Source organism: Gopherus evgoodei, chromosome 14, assembly GCF_007399415.2.
Source record: "Gopherus evgoodei ecotype Sinaloan lineage chromosome 14, rGopEvg1_v1.p, whole genome shotgun sequence".
NCBI lineage: Eukaryota > Metazoa > Chordata > Testudines > Testudinidae > Gopherus > Gopherus evgoodei.
The window spans coordinates 20,864,672-20,881,813 of record NC_044335.1 but is presented as its reverse complement, the minus strand read 5'-3'; the positions used below and the strand labels follow the sequence as shown (position 1 = coordinate 20,881,813).

Below are 17,142 nucleotides of genomic sequence, written 5' to 3'. Positions count from 1 at the left end.
AGTAAAGCTCAGCAATGTGGCTGAAGACGTCAGGGAAGAGTTTGTGTATTAACTTCCAATTGCAAACTCTTTGCTCCTTCCCTGTTGAAAAATGGGCTCCACACTCAGAGGATTAATAATTAACGGATATTACTTGATCTCATTCAATCCATTTCACAGAGAGAAATCACAGATTGGCAGCACTTACAGGAACCTCAAAGCATCAGCAGCTCCACTTTGAAGCCAGCAAGCTTTGGAATATTACATTGAGATCTTTTGAAAAGAAGTTCAGAGCAGGAAAAATACCTCATCAGCAATATCCCTCTACTATCGTCACTGTGAAGTGCTGTAAGGGAATCTCTCTCTGATTAGAGTTCCAAGCATTGTGCTGCACAACAGAGTTCACTATTATCACTATTACTGCCCAGTCTTTCACAGGGTATATGGCCTCTGTGTGCGGTGTGTTTTGTTTTTGTGCAACTTGTGTGTTTGAGAAATTCACCGTGTGACTGTGATGCAGAAGAGCAAAGGGACTTTTTTTAACACCGAACTGATCAAAACCATCAAGAGAAAACCCTAAGAAACTGTCCATGGAGAAATTTTAATCTCTGAAACTAAGCACCAGTCTAATGTCTGTTGGCAAAGAGGCCAGCACTCCTGTCCGTCCCATTCCATCCCACCAAAGGAATGCTTTGAGATAGGGTGATGTGCATCATGCAAACCCCTGCATGTGAGCTTGAAAGAATTCTAGTGTTAGATTTTGTGTGTAAATTCTATTCACCCTAGCGGGCTTTATGGGTGTGGATTCTGATACCTGCAGAATCTTTTAAAGATTCCAGAGGTATTTGTACCAACAAAGGGCAGGTGCACAGTTTTGAGTTCAAAAGCAGAAGCCAAGTAGCCATCCCTCTGAAAGTGTCTAGATGACTTTAATGTCTTCACTTTCATAATTTCTGATGTTAGTGGCAAATTTTCCACCAACAATTTCATCGAAATAGGCACATTCCCATGAAACATTCTGATTTTGATTTAACTTTATTTTCTGATGAACAATGACTTCTTTTTTCCCTCAACCAGCTCTAATAAGAAAGTAGAGTTCTTAAGGCTGTAAGGCTCTCTGACTGGACAGTTGATGAAATGGTGATGCGACAGGAGCTGACAGTATAAACTTTAATCTACAAAAGGAAAAGGATGGTTTAGTCATACTGTTTAAAACTGTTTTTGGGAGGGGGGGATAAATTGTATATAACGTCAATTGCTAATTATCACTTTGAACAGGGGAATTACCTCCATCCTTTCAGTTAAGGTGCTGGAGATCACAGTAAACTCCCTTATGTTTCAGTAGCCCTCAACAAAACTGAAAGCTCACATTTTGAAGGTAAAAAAGAAAGGGAGGGGAAGAGGAACCTCTCCAGGAGAAGGGCAGGGGAAGATATCTTTTCAGGCCTTCTGGGTAACATTATGAAAACCCCTCAATTTTTAAGTCCCTTGCAGATCATCTTTAATAGAGAAATTAATCCATTGCCACCCAGGATGTATCTAGCCCATGACTTTTAGCTGACCTGTAGTATTGTTTTTTAAGACCACTGCATAGAGACTGTACCTCTTTACTTCAACTGCACTGTGTATTATCTACAGGCTGAACCAGCAGCAGCTCCACTGATCATGGTCCACAAGACCTTAAACTACTGGGATCCTGATTTTGAGGACGATGTCATCAACATTAATGTTGGGGGTCTGCGAAGAAGGCTCAGCTCCAGTGCGCTCTCTAAATTCCCCAACACCCGGTTGGGTCGTTTGCTATCCTGCGACTCTGAGGAGTCCATCCTGCAGCTCTGTGATGACTACGATGTGAGCGCCAGGGAGTTCTACTTTGATAGAAACCCAGGCTTCTTCCTATATGTGCTGCACTTCTACCAGACCGGGAAGCTGCATGTCATGGATGAACTGTGCGTTTTCTCCTTCTGCCAGGAAATAGAGTACTGGGGCATCAACGAGTTCTTCCTGGACTCCTGCTGCAGCTACCGCTACCATGAGCGTAAGCTGGAGAGTCGGCACTACAGCTGGGACGAGGAGAGCGAGGTCAGCAGTGTGGACACATCCCCTGACGAGATCTCTGACTTCAACCATGACCTGCTCCGCTACAGCACCCTGCGCTGTGGCAACTTGCGTAAGCGCCTCTGGCTCACCATGGAGAACCCAGGCTACTCCATCTCCAGCAAACTCTTCAGCTTTGTGTCCATCAGTGTGGTGCTCGTCTCCATAGCCACCATGTGCATCCACAGCATGCCCGAGTACCAGGTACTGGATGAGGATGACAACTTGCTAGGTGATCCTGTCCTGCACAATCTGGAGTATTTCTGTATCGCCTGGTTCACCTTTGAAGTGTCCTCCCGCTTGCTTCTTGCGCCCAACCTGAAGAAGTTCTTCAAGCACCCGCTGAACCTGATTGACATTGTCTCAGTGCTGCCTTTTTACATCACCCTCTTGGTGGATGTGACTCTGGGCAGTGACTCAGAGCTGGGGAACCTGGGCAAGGTGGTGCAGGTGTTCCGGCTCATGAGGATATTCCGGGTGCTGAAGCTGGCTCGGCATTCAACTGGACTGAGGTCACTAGGGGCCACCTTGAAGGTAAACGCTGCTCTATGTCCTTATCTATCACTGTGGTGTGTAGGTGTGAAAGTTATGTTTGGTATTTCAATAAGATGTAGCTGGTAGAGGTATCTACAGTACTTCCACTGGGGTCCCAGCTCATAGAATCTGGAAGATTCCTTAGGGTAATGGCAAAAACCTTGCAGTATATTAGAAAAATCTGGCATGCTAGGCACTGTGTGCTCCCCTTAGAATGCCTGTAGCACCTTATATCCACACACAGGCATTTACACTTGGATTTGTAGACCTGCTTCAAGGAAAGCTAATGGCCATGTGGTACTCCACCATTCCAGTCTCTGCCAATGCAGTACCAGAGTGGTCAGAAAGCACAGGTATAATAGAGCCAGTGGTGTGAATAGTTCCTGGGTTCATCTGGCCTGTCTGTTCTACAAGCCGCACAGGGGCCAAGCTAGCCAGAAGCCACTTAATGTTCTAATAATACGGCATGACCATGGAGCTCAGCTGTGCGACCTACTCCCCAAACCCAGCTTCTGCAGCTTCATTCTACTTCTGTCTCCAGCATGGCTGAGGGGGGGCCTTCCTAGGAGCATGCTGCCAGCTCGCCCGAGGCCAACGCTCAAGCATTGGTGTCCCTCCTTCTAGGATATGAGGAGATTCTGGGCCAGCTCTGCTCAGTTGCTTGCAGTGCTCTAGTGGTCTGAGTGATGATTGGCTGAGGTGGGCATTGCTTGGAGTGGCAAGCAGGTGCCACGAGACAGCCAAAAGACTGAAGGTGCATCCAGTATAACAGGGCCTGGGACACAATAGGCCCAGATCAAGGCAGAAAACGTAGCTTTTTGACAAAGAGCAGGACTGAATTCTAGGCACTTTCCCTTCTGCACAGTCTGTAGTCTCTCAAGGTGCAATTCTGAGGGCTGAGCTGGAGAACGCTAGCACCCTGTCCTGAGCAGGCCAGCGGGACAGGTCCAGACTGGGAGATGCCTGAGACACTTGATCTCTTTGAGGGGACCAGGATTCAGACACAGCAGAAGAGACAGCGGTTAAGCAAGTCTGGCAGGAAGAGGAGTCTACAGACTAGGGACCCTCTACAGCAGGTATGCAGCTCTTTACTGTCCAGTGAACTGATGGGGGCTGGGGAAGAGTTTTCGGAGGTCATTAAAAACCCTGCTATTAGTGTCCGTATAAGGACCCTCATGAGGCTGAAATCTCCAACCCTAACACAGTCTCCACTCATCTGCTGGCCATATCAGTTCCCCCATGCCATTCTCCATTCACCTCCACATAAATAGCAGCTGCTGATCCCCAGCCCAGTCAATTCAATTCCTCAAGGTCCGCTCCCCACTTGCCTGGCTCCCAAGCAGTACTGCAATACAAACAATCATAATAGCAGTCATCTATAGTCTAAACAGTAGACTCTTACTGTAAAAAAAAAAATAAAAAAAAAATTCCATACTGGGCACTGTGGCCAAAACCTTTCCTTTGATTCTCATCAGCCCACATGCCAGACAGAGGCATCTAAGTACCATGCAGCTGTTCTCTTTACCTGCAGACATACTTCATTGTCTTCCTGGTTACTGTTCAGAGAAACAGTCGTACTCCCTTTTTGCCAGCAAAGTGATAGACATCTAAACTACCACATCCCAGGAGAGTTGGGGGAATAACTATACTGCCCACCCCACCTACTGTCAGACAGCAAATACATCTTTAGAAAGCTAATAGAGATACCAGTTAATCTCGGCTTGTATTTTTCTCCTGTTCTTGGCAGCTATGTCCAAAAAAAATTCATAAAGCAAAAATTCATAGATTCTTTGCTATCAAAGAGTGAGGCTATGCATATTTGCTTCCACTCCCACAGAAACACACATACTGCTGATCCTCCTATATCCTTGTCCATGTGACTAGTTCACCAGTGCAAATTTATCAGATTTCCCTCCTTGTTTTCTATGATTCCCTCTTGATAGGCCCCTCTGCAAAGAGTTGTTTTCAAAGGTCTGGTCTCCATTGTTAGTCGTACAAAATGACCATCCCATGTACCCCATATTATCTTGTCAGCACCATATACCCTTATTTTTCTAAATATCTGTGAATGTCTATTGTATGCCCTTTATCATCTCTAGCCAAGGAGATAGTACTTTCCAAGAAGGTACACCTCTACCCCAATATAATGTGACCTGATATAACACGAATTCGGATATAACATGGTAAAGCCAGTGCTCCAGGGGGAGGGGAGGAGGCTGCACACTTCGGCGGATCAAAGCAAGTTCGATATAATGCAGTTTCACCTATAAGGCAGTAAGATTTTTTGGCTCCCGAGGACAGCGTTCTATCGGGGTAGAGGTATATTAGAATTCAAATCTCAACTGAAATTGTCACTTAGCGTATTTGTATGGCGCCTGGCACATGAGTCGGACTCATAGACCCCCCTGCAATACAAATAATAAATCCTGGAATTCCTAGGGATATAGGGGGTATCACTGCGGCTTTTAACTCTTTTCATTTCTTATTTTTCAGTACTGTGGCCACTTCAGCACTGCATACACCCCAAAACCAGCTTGGGATCAGGAGGACTGGATTGACAGTGGTGGAATGGCTGCAAAACCTGAGAAACTGGGAAGACTAATTCTTGTACATGCACAGAGACAAAAATAGTTAGTGCCAGGGTCCCACGGACCTATATTATGATCACCATATGTGGTTCTGCAGTGTATGGTTGAGGCCCCCTACATGGACCAGCAGACTTGAAAAGTAGTGAGACTTTTAAAATCAAACATGTTATAAAGGCCTGAAACACAACTCGTCTTAAGGCCCATGTTTTCAAGTGTTTTTTAAGATTTCTGTTTCTAAAGTAATAGTTGTTCTTGTTACATAAGTAGATAAAACAATTCCATTTCATTCTGAAAACCTGATTCAAAGGTGAGCATTTAGCTTAAGGAATCTGGCAAAGGATGGCTATAAACATAATGTAAAATTGTTACTTTCTTGGTTGCAGAATTCCAATAAAGCTGTACATGTGGGAAAGGCTCCCTGAACTCTGTGTTGCAGCTAAGTGTGAATGATAGTGCAACAGAGCTGGGACTGACAAGCTGATTGTATGTTATGCAGGGGTGAAGCCTGGGAAAAAGACGGTTACTCACCTTTGTAACTGTTGTTCTTCGAGATGTGTTGCTCACATCCATTCCAGTTAGGTGTGCGCGCCGCGCGTGCACGTTCGTCGGAAACTTTTTTACCCTAGCAACTCCAGTGGGCCGGCAGGTCGCCCCCTAGAGTGGCGCCGCCATGGCGCTCTATATATACCCCTGCCGGCCCGCCCGCTCCTCAGTTCCTTCTTGCCGGCTACTCCGACAGTGGGGAAGGAGGGCGGGTGTGGAATGGATGTGAGCAACACATCTCGAAGAACAACAGTTACAAAGGTGAGTAACCGTCTTTTCTTCTTCGAGTGATTGCTCACATCCATTCCAGTTAGGTGACTCCCAAGCCATACCTAGGCGGTGGGGTCGGAGTGAGAAGTCGCGGCACGGAGCACTGCAGTTCCGAAGGCCGCATCCTCCCTCGACTGCTGGACCAGGGCGTAGTGGGAAGCAAAGGTGTGGACCGATGACCAGGTCGCTGCCCGACAGATTTCCTGGATGGGCACACGGGCTAGGAAAGCCAGCGATGACGCCTGCGCCCTGGTAGAATGCGCAGTCACACGGCCCGCAGGGACATGGGCCAAGTCATAACAAGTCCTGATACAGGACGTAACCCAAGAGGATATCCTCTGGGAGGAGATAGGAAGACCTTTCATACGATCTGCTACCGCCACGAAAAGCTGGGGGGATTTTCGGAAGGGCTTAGTCCTGTCTATGTAGAACGCGAGAGCCCTACGGACATCCAGCGAGTGGAGCTGCTGCTCCCTGCCTGAGGAGTGAGGTTTTGGGAAAAAAACCGGAAGGAAAATCTCTTGGTTGACATGGAAGGCTGAGACCACCTTGGGCAGAAAAGCAGGGTGTGGTCTCAGCTGCACCTTGTCCTTGTGGAAGACCGTATATGGGGGGTCTACCACAAGAGCTCGGAGCTCCGACACCCGTCTAGCTGAGGTGACAGCCACTAGAAAGGCAGTTTTCCAAGAGAGGTAGAGCAGGGAGCAAGTAGCTAACGGCTCAAAGGGGGGCCCCATGAGTCGGGACAACACCAGGTTAAGATCCCAGGTGGGAGCAGGGGGACGGACGTTAGGGAATAAACGTTCCAGCCCTTTAAGGAATCTCGACACCGTCGGGTGAGAAAAAACGGAGCGACCGTCCGCACCCGGGTGAAAGGTGGAGATAGCAGCTAGGTGGACTCGCAACGACGATAAGGCCAGACCTTGCCCTTTGAGGGACAAAACGTAGTCTAATATTTCGGAAACCGAAACTTCCATAGGGCGGAGATTTCTCTCTACGCACCAACAGGAGAAGCGCTTCCATTTCGCTGAATACGTGGCTCTTGTGGACGGTTTCCTGCTGCTCAAGAGCACCTCTCTCACAGGCGTGGAGCATCGCAGCTCTGGGCCAGTCAGCCACGCAGGAGCCACGCCGCTAGGTGCAGCGACTGCAGGTCTGGGTGACAAAGGGTCCCGTGGTCCTGGGTAATCAGGTCCGGATGAAGGGGCAGGGGAACTGGGTCGGCTATGGCCAAGTCCAGCAGCATGGTGTACCAGTGCTGCCTGGGCCACGCCGGGGCTACCATGATCACGAGCGCCTTGTCCCTGCGCACCTTCAGGAGGACCTTGTGGACTAGAGGGAACGGGGGAAATGCATAGTACAGGTGGGTCGACCACCGGATGAGGAAGGCGTCCCCTATCGACCCCGGTTCCCTGCCCTGAAAGGAGCAGAATGCTGGGCACTTCCTGTTCCCCCTGGACGCAAAGAGGTCCACCCGGGGATAACCCCACCTCCGGAAAATGGAGAGAGCGACATCCGGGCGAAGGGACCACTCGTGCGACAGGAAGGATCTGCTCAGTCGATCTGCCAGAGTGTTCCGTACTCCAGGGAGGAAGGAAGCCCTGAGGTGAACGGAGTGGGCTACGCAAAAGTCCCAGAGACGTATCGCTTCGTGGCACAGGGAGGAGGACCTGGTGCCGCCCTGCTTGTTGATATAGTACATCGTCGTCGTGTTGTCCGTAAACACGGCGACACAACGACCCTGAAGCTGATGACAAAACGCTTGACAAGCAAGGCGGACCGCTCTCAACTCCCGTATGTTGATGTGGAGTCCCACCTCCTCCTGGGACCACAGGCCCTGTGTCCGCAGGGTCCCCAGGTGGGCCCCCCAGCCCAGATCTGAGGCATCCGTTGTCAGGGATACCGATGGCTGAGAGGGGTGAAAGGGAAGACCCGCACATAACACGGACTGGTCCAACCACCAGCCGAGGGAATCTAAGACCTTCTGGGGGATTGTGATTAACATGTCTAAAGGTTGCCTTTGCGGCCTGTAACGGCTGATAAGCCACAGCTGGAGAGGCCTCATGTGGAGCCGAGCGTAGCCGGTCACAAAAGTGCACGCTGCCATGTGGCCTAACAGGGTTAGACATGTCCTTACTGACGTCAACGGGGCTGACCGCAAACGCTGAACGATCGCCGCCATGGTCTGGAACCGTTGCAGAGGCAGCGAGGCCCTGCCCATCGTGGCGTCCAAGACCGCCCCGATAAATTCCACCTTTTGCGTGGGCCTCAGAGTGGATTTGTCTGTGTTTATCAGGAGGCCCAGACTTGCAAATACGGCGGTGATCAGGCGGACATGGCTGCTGACCTGCTGCTCCGACGTGCCCCGAATCAACCAGTCGTCCAGATAAGGGAACACGTGGACACGGTTGCGTCGAAGATGCGCCACGACAACTGCCATGCATTTTGTAAACACCCTTGGGGCCGTGGACAGGCCGAAAGGGAGGACTGCAAACTGATAATGAAGAGCCCCCACAACGAAGCGGAGAAAGCGTCTGTGGCGCGGCCAAATGGCAATATGAAAATACGCGTCCTGCATGTCGAGGGCGGCGTACCAGTCTCCCGGATCCAGGGATGGAATAATGGTCCCCAGGGATACCATGCGGAACTTCAACTTCACGAGGTATTTGTTGAGTTCTCGCAGGTCGAGGATAGGCCTGAGGCCCCCCTTGGCCTTGGGGATCAGAAAGTAGCGGGAATAAAACCCCTTGCCTTTCTCGTTTTCCGGAACCGCCTCTATGGCTCCTTTGCTGAGGAGCGTCTGCACCTCCTGTCGAAGGAATTGCTCGTGAGAGGGGTCCCTGAAGAGGGACGAGGAAGGAGGGCGGGAAGGAGGAAACGAAACAAACTGCAGGCGGTATCCCGTCTGCACCAGGTTTAAGACCCAGCGGTCCGATGTTATTTGGGACCACGCCGGGAGGAAAAACGAAAGGCGGTTTGAAAACGGGGGGAAAGGATCCATAGGGGAAACTGCTACAGCGCCCTCGGGCGCACCTTCAAAATGAAGGCTTAGGACCAGGCGGGGGTTTCGAGGAGCCTTGGTTCTGCCCCCCTTGGTTCCCAGACTGCCTGCGCCTGCCGTTCCTGCCGCGGCGCCTGTAAGGGTCCTGCCGCTGGCGGAACTGGGAAAACGGCCTACGGTACGGCTGCTGCTGTGGCCTAAAGGGTCTACGCTGCGTCACGGGGGTGTGCATCCCGAGGGACCGCGCAATGACCCGGTTGTCCTTCAGACTCTTGAGTCTGGGGTCTGTCTTTTCCGAAAACAGGCCCTGGCCTTCGAAAGGAAGGTCCTGTATCGTGTGCTGGAGCTCTGGCGGAAGGCCGGAAACCTGCAGCCAGGAGATGCGACGCATCGTAACTCCCGACGCGAGGGTACGGGCAGCCGAGTCCGCAGCGTCCAAGGATGCTTGTAAGGCCGTGCGCGCGACCTTTTTGCCCTCGTCCAGGATGGCCGTAAACTCCTGGCGAGCATCCTGTGGCAGCAGCTCTTTAAATTTGTCCACTGCCACCCAGGAGTTAAAAGCGTACCTGCTCAGCAGGGCCTGCTGATTAGAGACCCTGAGCTGCAGGGCCCCAGCCGAATATACCTTACGGCCAAGGAGGTCCATTCGCCTGGCCTCTCTGGATTTGGGGGCCGGAGCCTCCTGGCCGTGACGCTCCCTATCGTTCACCGACTGCACCACCAGTGAACCGGGAGTCGGGTGAACGTGCAAGTATTCATACCCCTTGGAAGGGGCCATGTACTTTCTCTCGACTCCTTTCGCTGTCGGAGGGATGGAGGCCGGGGACTGCCAGATAGTATTGGCATTGGCCTGAATGGTCCGTACAAAGGGCAGGGCGACCCTGGTGGGAGCATCCGAAGAGAGGATGGTAACAATCGGGTCCTCTATCTCCGAGACCTCCTCTGCCTGCAGACTCAGGTTTTGGGCCAACCGCCTGAGGAGGTCCTGGTGCGCCCTGAGATCCAGCGGGGGGGGACTGTTGGAGGAGGTACCCGCCACCGCCTCATCCGGGGAGGAGGATGAGGAGACCCCAGGCACGATAGTGTCCAACTGAGGGTCTTCCTCAGCCCTCGCCTCTACCTCCGGAGCCACAGCGGAGTCCTGCTGTTTGGGCCCTTCCTCCGCCTCCGGGGAGGGAGGGGGGCGAGACAAGGAGGCTTCAGGGGCCCTACGCTCCGCATTCGCCGGTGTGGGAGGGAGCTGCTGGGGGCCCTGGGCCTGATGGTATGCCCAGGGTGTCCAGAATCCCCACTGTGGTGGGCCTTGGTCTTCCCGCGGCGGATCCCCGAAGAGCGCCGCCTGCCGGTCGGTGCCGAGCGCATACGCACTGTCCGCCTGTGAAGATACGGACGGCTGTCTCGAGGGCCACGGCGGGGCCGACCCCGGATGGTACGGGCCGGCGCGGGTCGGCACGGAGGATCGTCTCGGTGCCGGGGACCGGTGCCGGGAGTCGTATCGGTGCCGGGATCGGGACCGGGACCTGGATCTGTCACGGTGCCGGGATCCTGATCGGTACCGGGTGTCGCTTCGGTAGCGGGACCTGCCACCGGCTCGGTGCCGGGAGGTCGACCGGGACCTACCACCGGCTCGGCGCCGGGAGGTCGACCGGGACCGGGACCTGCCACCATCTCGGTGCCGGGAGGTCGACCGGGACCTACCACCGGCTCGGCGCCGGGAGGTCGACCGAGACCGGGACCTGCCACCAGCTCGGTGCCGGGAGGTCGACCGGTGCGGCGAGTAGCGATGGGACCTGCTCCTGGAGTCGCGGTGCCGGTGACGCCGACTGGAGCTTGACCGCGACCGTCCGGAGGTCGACCGTTGCCGCGAGTGCGACCGGTGCCGCTGAGGGGAGCGGTGCCGGGACTGCGAGCGGCGTCGGGATCTGGAGCGCCCAAGACGTCGGGACCTAGATGGCGAAGGACTGTCTCTGGGCGGCGCCGACATCATGGGCTTGCCCCTGGACACGACCCGCACCGGAGGTACCGGGGGTGGCAGCCGAGTGGGCTCCGTCAGGGCAATAAGGTCCCGAGCCGAGGCGAAGGTCTCCGGTGTTGATGGGACCACTATCTCAACCCCAGATCTCATGGGGGAGCTCGGCGGCACCGGACTCAACGGACCCGCCAGGCCCGGAGTCAACGGTGCTGACGGTGCCGGCGGTGCCACGGCCGATGTCGAGGCCGGGCGCTCAAGCCGGGTCTGCCTGGCCGGAGTAGCAGACTTCGACGGCCTAGGCTGTGATTCCGGTGCCGGAGAAGGTCGGTGCCGAGGAGTCTTCTCGGTGCCGGAGCGATCCGGTGCCGGTGCCGAGACCACGGTCCGCGAAGTCGACGGGTCAAGTGCCGCCTCCATTAGGAGAGTTCGGAGCCTCTGATCTCTCTCCTTTTTTGTCCTCGGCTTGAAAGCCTTACAGATGCGGCACTTGTCAGACCTGTGCGATTCCCCGAGGCACTTCAGGCACGCTTCGTGGGGATCGCTGGTGGGCATGGGCTTCTTGCAGGCCGCACACTGCTTGAAGCCCGGCGAAACAGGCATGAGCCTGGCGCCGGGTGCCGGGAAGGGCTAAGCCCCCGGCCAAGAACTATTTACTTAACAACACTAATTAACACTATATAGAACTAGAGATAAGCGATTGAAAACTAGGAGAGCTAGGGACGTGGAGGACAGCTAAGCCGCGCTCCACAGTTCCAACGACCGACACGGCGGTAAGAAGGAACTGAGGAGCGGGCGGGCCGGCAGGGGTATATATAGAGCGCCATGGCGGCGCCACTCTAGGGGGCGACCTGCCGGCCCACTGGAGTTGCTAGGGTAAAAAAGTTTCCGACGAACGTGCACGCGCGGCGCGCACACCTAACTGGAATGGATGTGAGCAATCACTCGAAGAAGAACTAGGATTTTCCTGGGCTTTGACTCAGCCTGAGCTACTGATTTGCTGAAGGATGCTGAGCAAAGTCTCTCTTGATCTACTTTGGGAGAGATTGAAATCTCACTGAAAACACCAAACCACTGCATCAGATTTAAGTTTTTTTGCTGGGCATGTAAATTACAAAGTATTGTTAACATCTTCCTCCCTTCTGCAAAAGCATACAGCATCAGAGGAATGAAAGCCCATTGCCATAAGAGGGAAGTAGGGAGTTGGTATCTTTGGCAAGTGGACTGATTAGCATTAGTGCCAGAGACATGAGCAGTGAGATTTCTGCTGTTTATTGTAAAGAAACTGTGGATGTTCATCAAATCACTTGGGACCTAATCCAAAGCCCATTAAAGTAATGAACCTTCCCATTCCCTTCTGTGGTCTTTGGAGCCAGCACTTGGTTCTGACAAAGCCTCTCCAGGGGACAAAGGCCCACGTGAAAGAGGATCTGCTACAAGCCAGACCCAGCTACGCTTCACCCCCACCTCATTGTCTGCTCCTAGCTATTGTACTTTATTCTGTCCCTCCAGCCTCTTTTATTTTTATTAACTCTTCCTGAACAATTGTCCCTGGCACTCCATGCTGCTAAGAGGCTGCCTGTTTGAAACTGACTTCCAGAAGATGCTGCCAATGAGCTAGCAGTTGCAGCAAACAGAGAACCTCTGCTCTGATTAGTCCATCAGGCTTGGAAGGCCAATTCGTGATATTAGATGCAGCTATCATGCTTCTCAGATACAGGTGAGGTGCCTAACTCTCATTGAAAGTCAGTGGGAGTGCCTAACTCAGGTGCTTTTGTAAATCCCAGTAGGCATCTATCTGTATCTTTAGATCCTATGTATCCTGGGCAAGTACAAAAGGCTAGATTTACAGCAGTCACACAGGAAGCTTACACCGAAGCTAGGAAGTGCATCCAAGTCTCAGTCCAGTGTTCAATCCAGGAGAACATCCTTCCTCCCCTTAATTCTCACTTGTGCCTGGGCAGGGACTGTGATTCCAGAGTCTTACACCACATGGACACAACAGAATATGCCAAGGAGTGACTTCCAGTCTTCACACTGCAGTCCCTTTTGTTTGTTTATTTTGTATCCTCACCCTAGTGTCCTAAGATGGAAGCTGAGCTTGGTTTGATTTTCCTTTATTGCATTAGAGAAAATATCTTGTGCTTCTTTGAAAAAGCCCTACCCTGACTCACGTGAAGCCCAGTTACAGGCAAACCTCTCTGGCTTTAGGGCTCTGATTTCATCAGAGCCAGTTAGCTTAGCTCCAGTAGTTGCTTAGTAGGGAGACTTCTAAAGCAGCTGCTATTGGGGTGATTATAGTAATTTCTTCCAAACCCACAGTCTCTCCAACAAACAATCACTTACTAGAAGCAGCCATGTTCTTATGGAGTTACCAATGAGCAATGCATTTAAAAACAAATGACTGTGCACAGGCAGAAACCAGTTTCCAAACATGACAATCTCAGATTCCTCAAGCCCCCGTGTTCTAGTCCTGGCTGTGGTTTGTAAAACTGAAATGTCTGAGTTACAGAATCACATGACTTCTACTTTTCTTGCTCTCCAATAACTCCCAGTGGCTAAACAGATACTCTTTTAAAATGTATAAACAATTTCCCTCTCATTATTGCTGTCAGGCTAGGCCATTGGAGGTGCTGCTATGTTCCTGCCAGGAGCAAGTGTTTTATAGCCAGTTGGTAAGTCCCTGAAAATTGAGCTGCATTGCACACTCTGACCTAGCTTTCCCCACAGGATGTCATTTTGGAATCCACAGCTGCAGGTGATGGTAGAGGAAGATTAGATTGTTCCTCCTTGAAATTATTAGAAACTGCTCAGCTCCTGTCGATAGTAATCTTGGGCTTGGTCTGGGGTGGTGGGGGAGAAATCGATCTAAGATATGCAACTTCAGCTATGACCTCAGGGTGCAGGATCGACTGCCGCCGCTCCCCCATCGACTCTGCTTCCACCTCTTGCCTGGTGGAGTTCCGGAGTCGAGGGGGAACACTTTCGGGGATCGATGTATCGTGTCTAGACTACCTGATCTGGCAGGTAGTGTAGACATACCCTAAGCAAAGCCTTGTTTGTATCCTGTTGTGGGATCAGCTTTCTTATTCTCTCTTCTGGACACCTGAACATCCACATTCTGATTTCCTTCCTCCAATGAGTGAAAATCAAGTTGGCCGGTGCCACATCACACACACAAAAATCTGTTAAGTACAGTCACATAGCTCAGTGGTTTGAGCCTTGGCCTGCTAAACCCAGGGTTGTGAGTTCAATCCTTGAGGGGACCACTTAGGGATCTGGGGCAAAATCAGTAGTTGGTCCTGCTAGTGAAGGCAGGGGACTGGACTTGACGTTTCAGGATCCCTTCCAGTTCTATGAGATAGCTATATCTCCATATATACCTCTTGGTATTAGTTACAATCAGAAAGCTACTGAACTGCATCAGGAACCCTCCCGTGTGCGGCATTGGGCACTCTGACTAGCATCAGGTAAGTATACCTCTTAACTCAGCTAGTTCTTAGTCACTTAATATTTAGCTCCAGGTTAGCTGGTTTTCTGTTTTCACAGTCTGCACTGATTCATGCCTGTTTTGTCCATCTCTGTGGGTATGTCTTCACTGCAGAGTTAGCTCAGCTCTTACCCAGGTGTTGCCCATAACTATCCTCACACACCCAAACCTCGCACCTGAATTTGATGGTGCTTTCAACCAAGGTAAGCTAGCCTGGCTGGGGGGTTGGGTTATAGCCCAGGTTCCACTCTCAGGTTGGTAACTTACCCACTTTGCACTGAGAACATAGGCTGACTCACGTGAGTGCTGATAATCCTCCAGTGCCTACCCACATTTCCCCTGTGGGCCCAGAAGGTCAGACAAGTTCTCCCCCTATTCACTGGGAAAGGATCAGCGCAGCTCAGCTTACTACAGCACAAAGAATCATGGGATATGTCTCCAAGTGTCCTAGCAACACAGGGTAGGGGGCTTGGAGGGTGGTACACTTACAGTGCAGACACAGTAACTCAGGTAGGGCTTTGCAGTGCAGCTGCTCACTCCAGGCTCAGGCTAACTTGGGTGCTCAGACCCAGTTGCCAATCACCTGAGTGAACTCTGCAGTGAAGACACCCTAACTTTTAGCCTAACATTTTGAACATGCGATGTTATGAGCAGTACTTTCTCCATAGGCACAGTTTGACTTCTGCACTGTGGGGCGGGGGGGAGCTCCAATCAGGTCAATGAGGCCACACACGAGAAGGCAAATTCCATGCCTGCCCAAGGCTTGGAATTCAGGGGTGGGGAGCAATGCCCCCCTACTCCTCCAAACTATGCCCATAATCTTATCTATAAAATGAACACGTGCAAAAATACTTTGTGAGACAGTTAGGACTGCTGCACTCAGAACATGCCCCCGGGCTTTGTCATCTGGCTATCCACCTGCACACACACCTCTGTACTGGCCCACATTGAAAACATGAACCTTTTAGCAGTTGGGTGAATTTATATAAGGTAAGAAAAACAAGTGAAAGTTGCTTCCTTTTTGCTGAGTTGGCCTTGCTGTATTGACAGGCTTAGCTCCTTCTCTCAGGGCTAGAAGACAGAGTGGTTGCCATCTGCCCTGCGTGCACAACTCCCAAGGTGAAATCTTGGCCCCGCTGAAGTCGATGACAAAACTCTCGTCAACTTTAATGGGGGCAGAATTTCTTTCCTCAGTTTCATTTGGTTTTGGAGGTCTTCACTTACTATCCTTTCTGCTTCCAGAATGTCTTGCCTTTCTGACCTGAGCCTTCTGAGTTGTAGTTGTTTTTGGCACATTCCCAGCAGATGAACAAACCACTTCAGAAGCCATAATTGGCTCAAACCACCAAGCAAAGAAAATCCAGTCCTATGGAGGTTCAACCATCTCAGATTAATCCTTCTTCAGTCCCCCTCCTGGGCTCTTTGGCATTTCCATCCTATAGGAAATTCCAATATTTTAACGTTCGTTTTTGTCCCAAATCAGTCTGTTGACTTTCCAATCCTGAAATGTTGTATGAAATGGAAAATTCTGAAAGATTCAGAAATATGAATGTTTTGGTGTTGTCTTGATTTGACATTAATCCGTGTCTCTCTGATGGGAGTTGTAGGTTGGGTAACTCTTGTCCCCCTTGCCCTCCATAGGCCAAGCTACCTATCCGGACTACATCTCCCATGATATACTGTGGTCAGGTATAACTCATGATGTCCCGCTGTGGTCCAGCCAGGGGTGGGAGGAGATGACAGTGCACCATGGGAGATGTAGTCCAACCTTGGCCCATTGAGGCGAATGGGTGGCATGAGGCACTGCAGTAGCTCAAGTACATGTAGATCAATGTAGAACTGACCAAACATTTCAGTTTGGTTTGACCAACCAAAATGTATCGATTCAGGTCAACCTGATGCACAACGACATTCTTCATTTTGATTTTTGCAGTGGAAAGTTGAATTTTTTTGGCCAAACAGACATCCCACAGAACATTTCAGTTTTGTAGAAAAGGTATTTTCTGTTTAACAAATGAAAAAATTCAAAAATGTTAACAGAAAAATCCTGATCAGTTCTTGCCATCACTGACCCATCTGCCCTTTTAGTCACCCTCCCGGCTTTTCTTATCACCCATCATTAGGGCCCTACCAAATTCACAGTCATAAACTGTGAAATCTGGTCCCCCAGCCTGTGAAATCTGGTCTTTTGTGTGCTTTTGCCCTAGATGCATGTTTTCAAGGTTGCTGGAAAGAGTTATTCTCTAGAGGTGTGCACAAAGGTCTGTTAACAATAAGGCCCAGTAAAGGCAGCTGTGTAATTCCCAGCGCTTGATATTTAACAGCAGGCTTTCCTCTTTCTTCAGCCCCCTTTCAGATGCTGTATATAGGTTTATCGTGTACAGCACCATAGATGAGCATGGTGTTCTGTGTTTTCTTCCCCTCATTTATACCCCTCTCAAGACTCGGTCCTGTTCCCAGGGTGTGAACGCACATGAGCCCCTTGTAAGATCAGCTGTTGTAGGTTTGTACTGTGCAGGCCCCGGGGTGCAGTGAGGAGCATGACCTGGTTATTGAAGAGCATAATCAGGCTCTAGATGGAGTTGGTCAGTTGTTACTGTAGAACAGGAGCATCCATCGTTTGCTCTAATTCAGTGGGGGACAACAGCAATTGCAAGGTGTTTCCAAGACA

At 51.1% G+C, this 17,142-nt stretch overlaps 1 protein-coding gene across 1 annotated transcript in view; it reads left to right on the top strand.

Moving 5' to 3' along the window:
• KCNS1 (potassium voltage-gated channel modifier subfamily S member 1) overlaps window positions 1-17,142 on the top strand; it is a 34,406-nt gene that overhangs the window by 5,750 nt on the left and 11,514 nt on the right. The window contains exon 2 of the mRNA XM_030533657.1: window positions 1,618-2,610. Within this exon, the coding sequence (XP_030389517.1) occupies window positions 1,645-2,610 (966 nt within the window). The 5' untranslated portion in view covers window positions 1,618-1,644. The remainder of the gene's footprint in view (window positions 1-1,617; window positions 2,611-17,142) is intronic.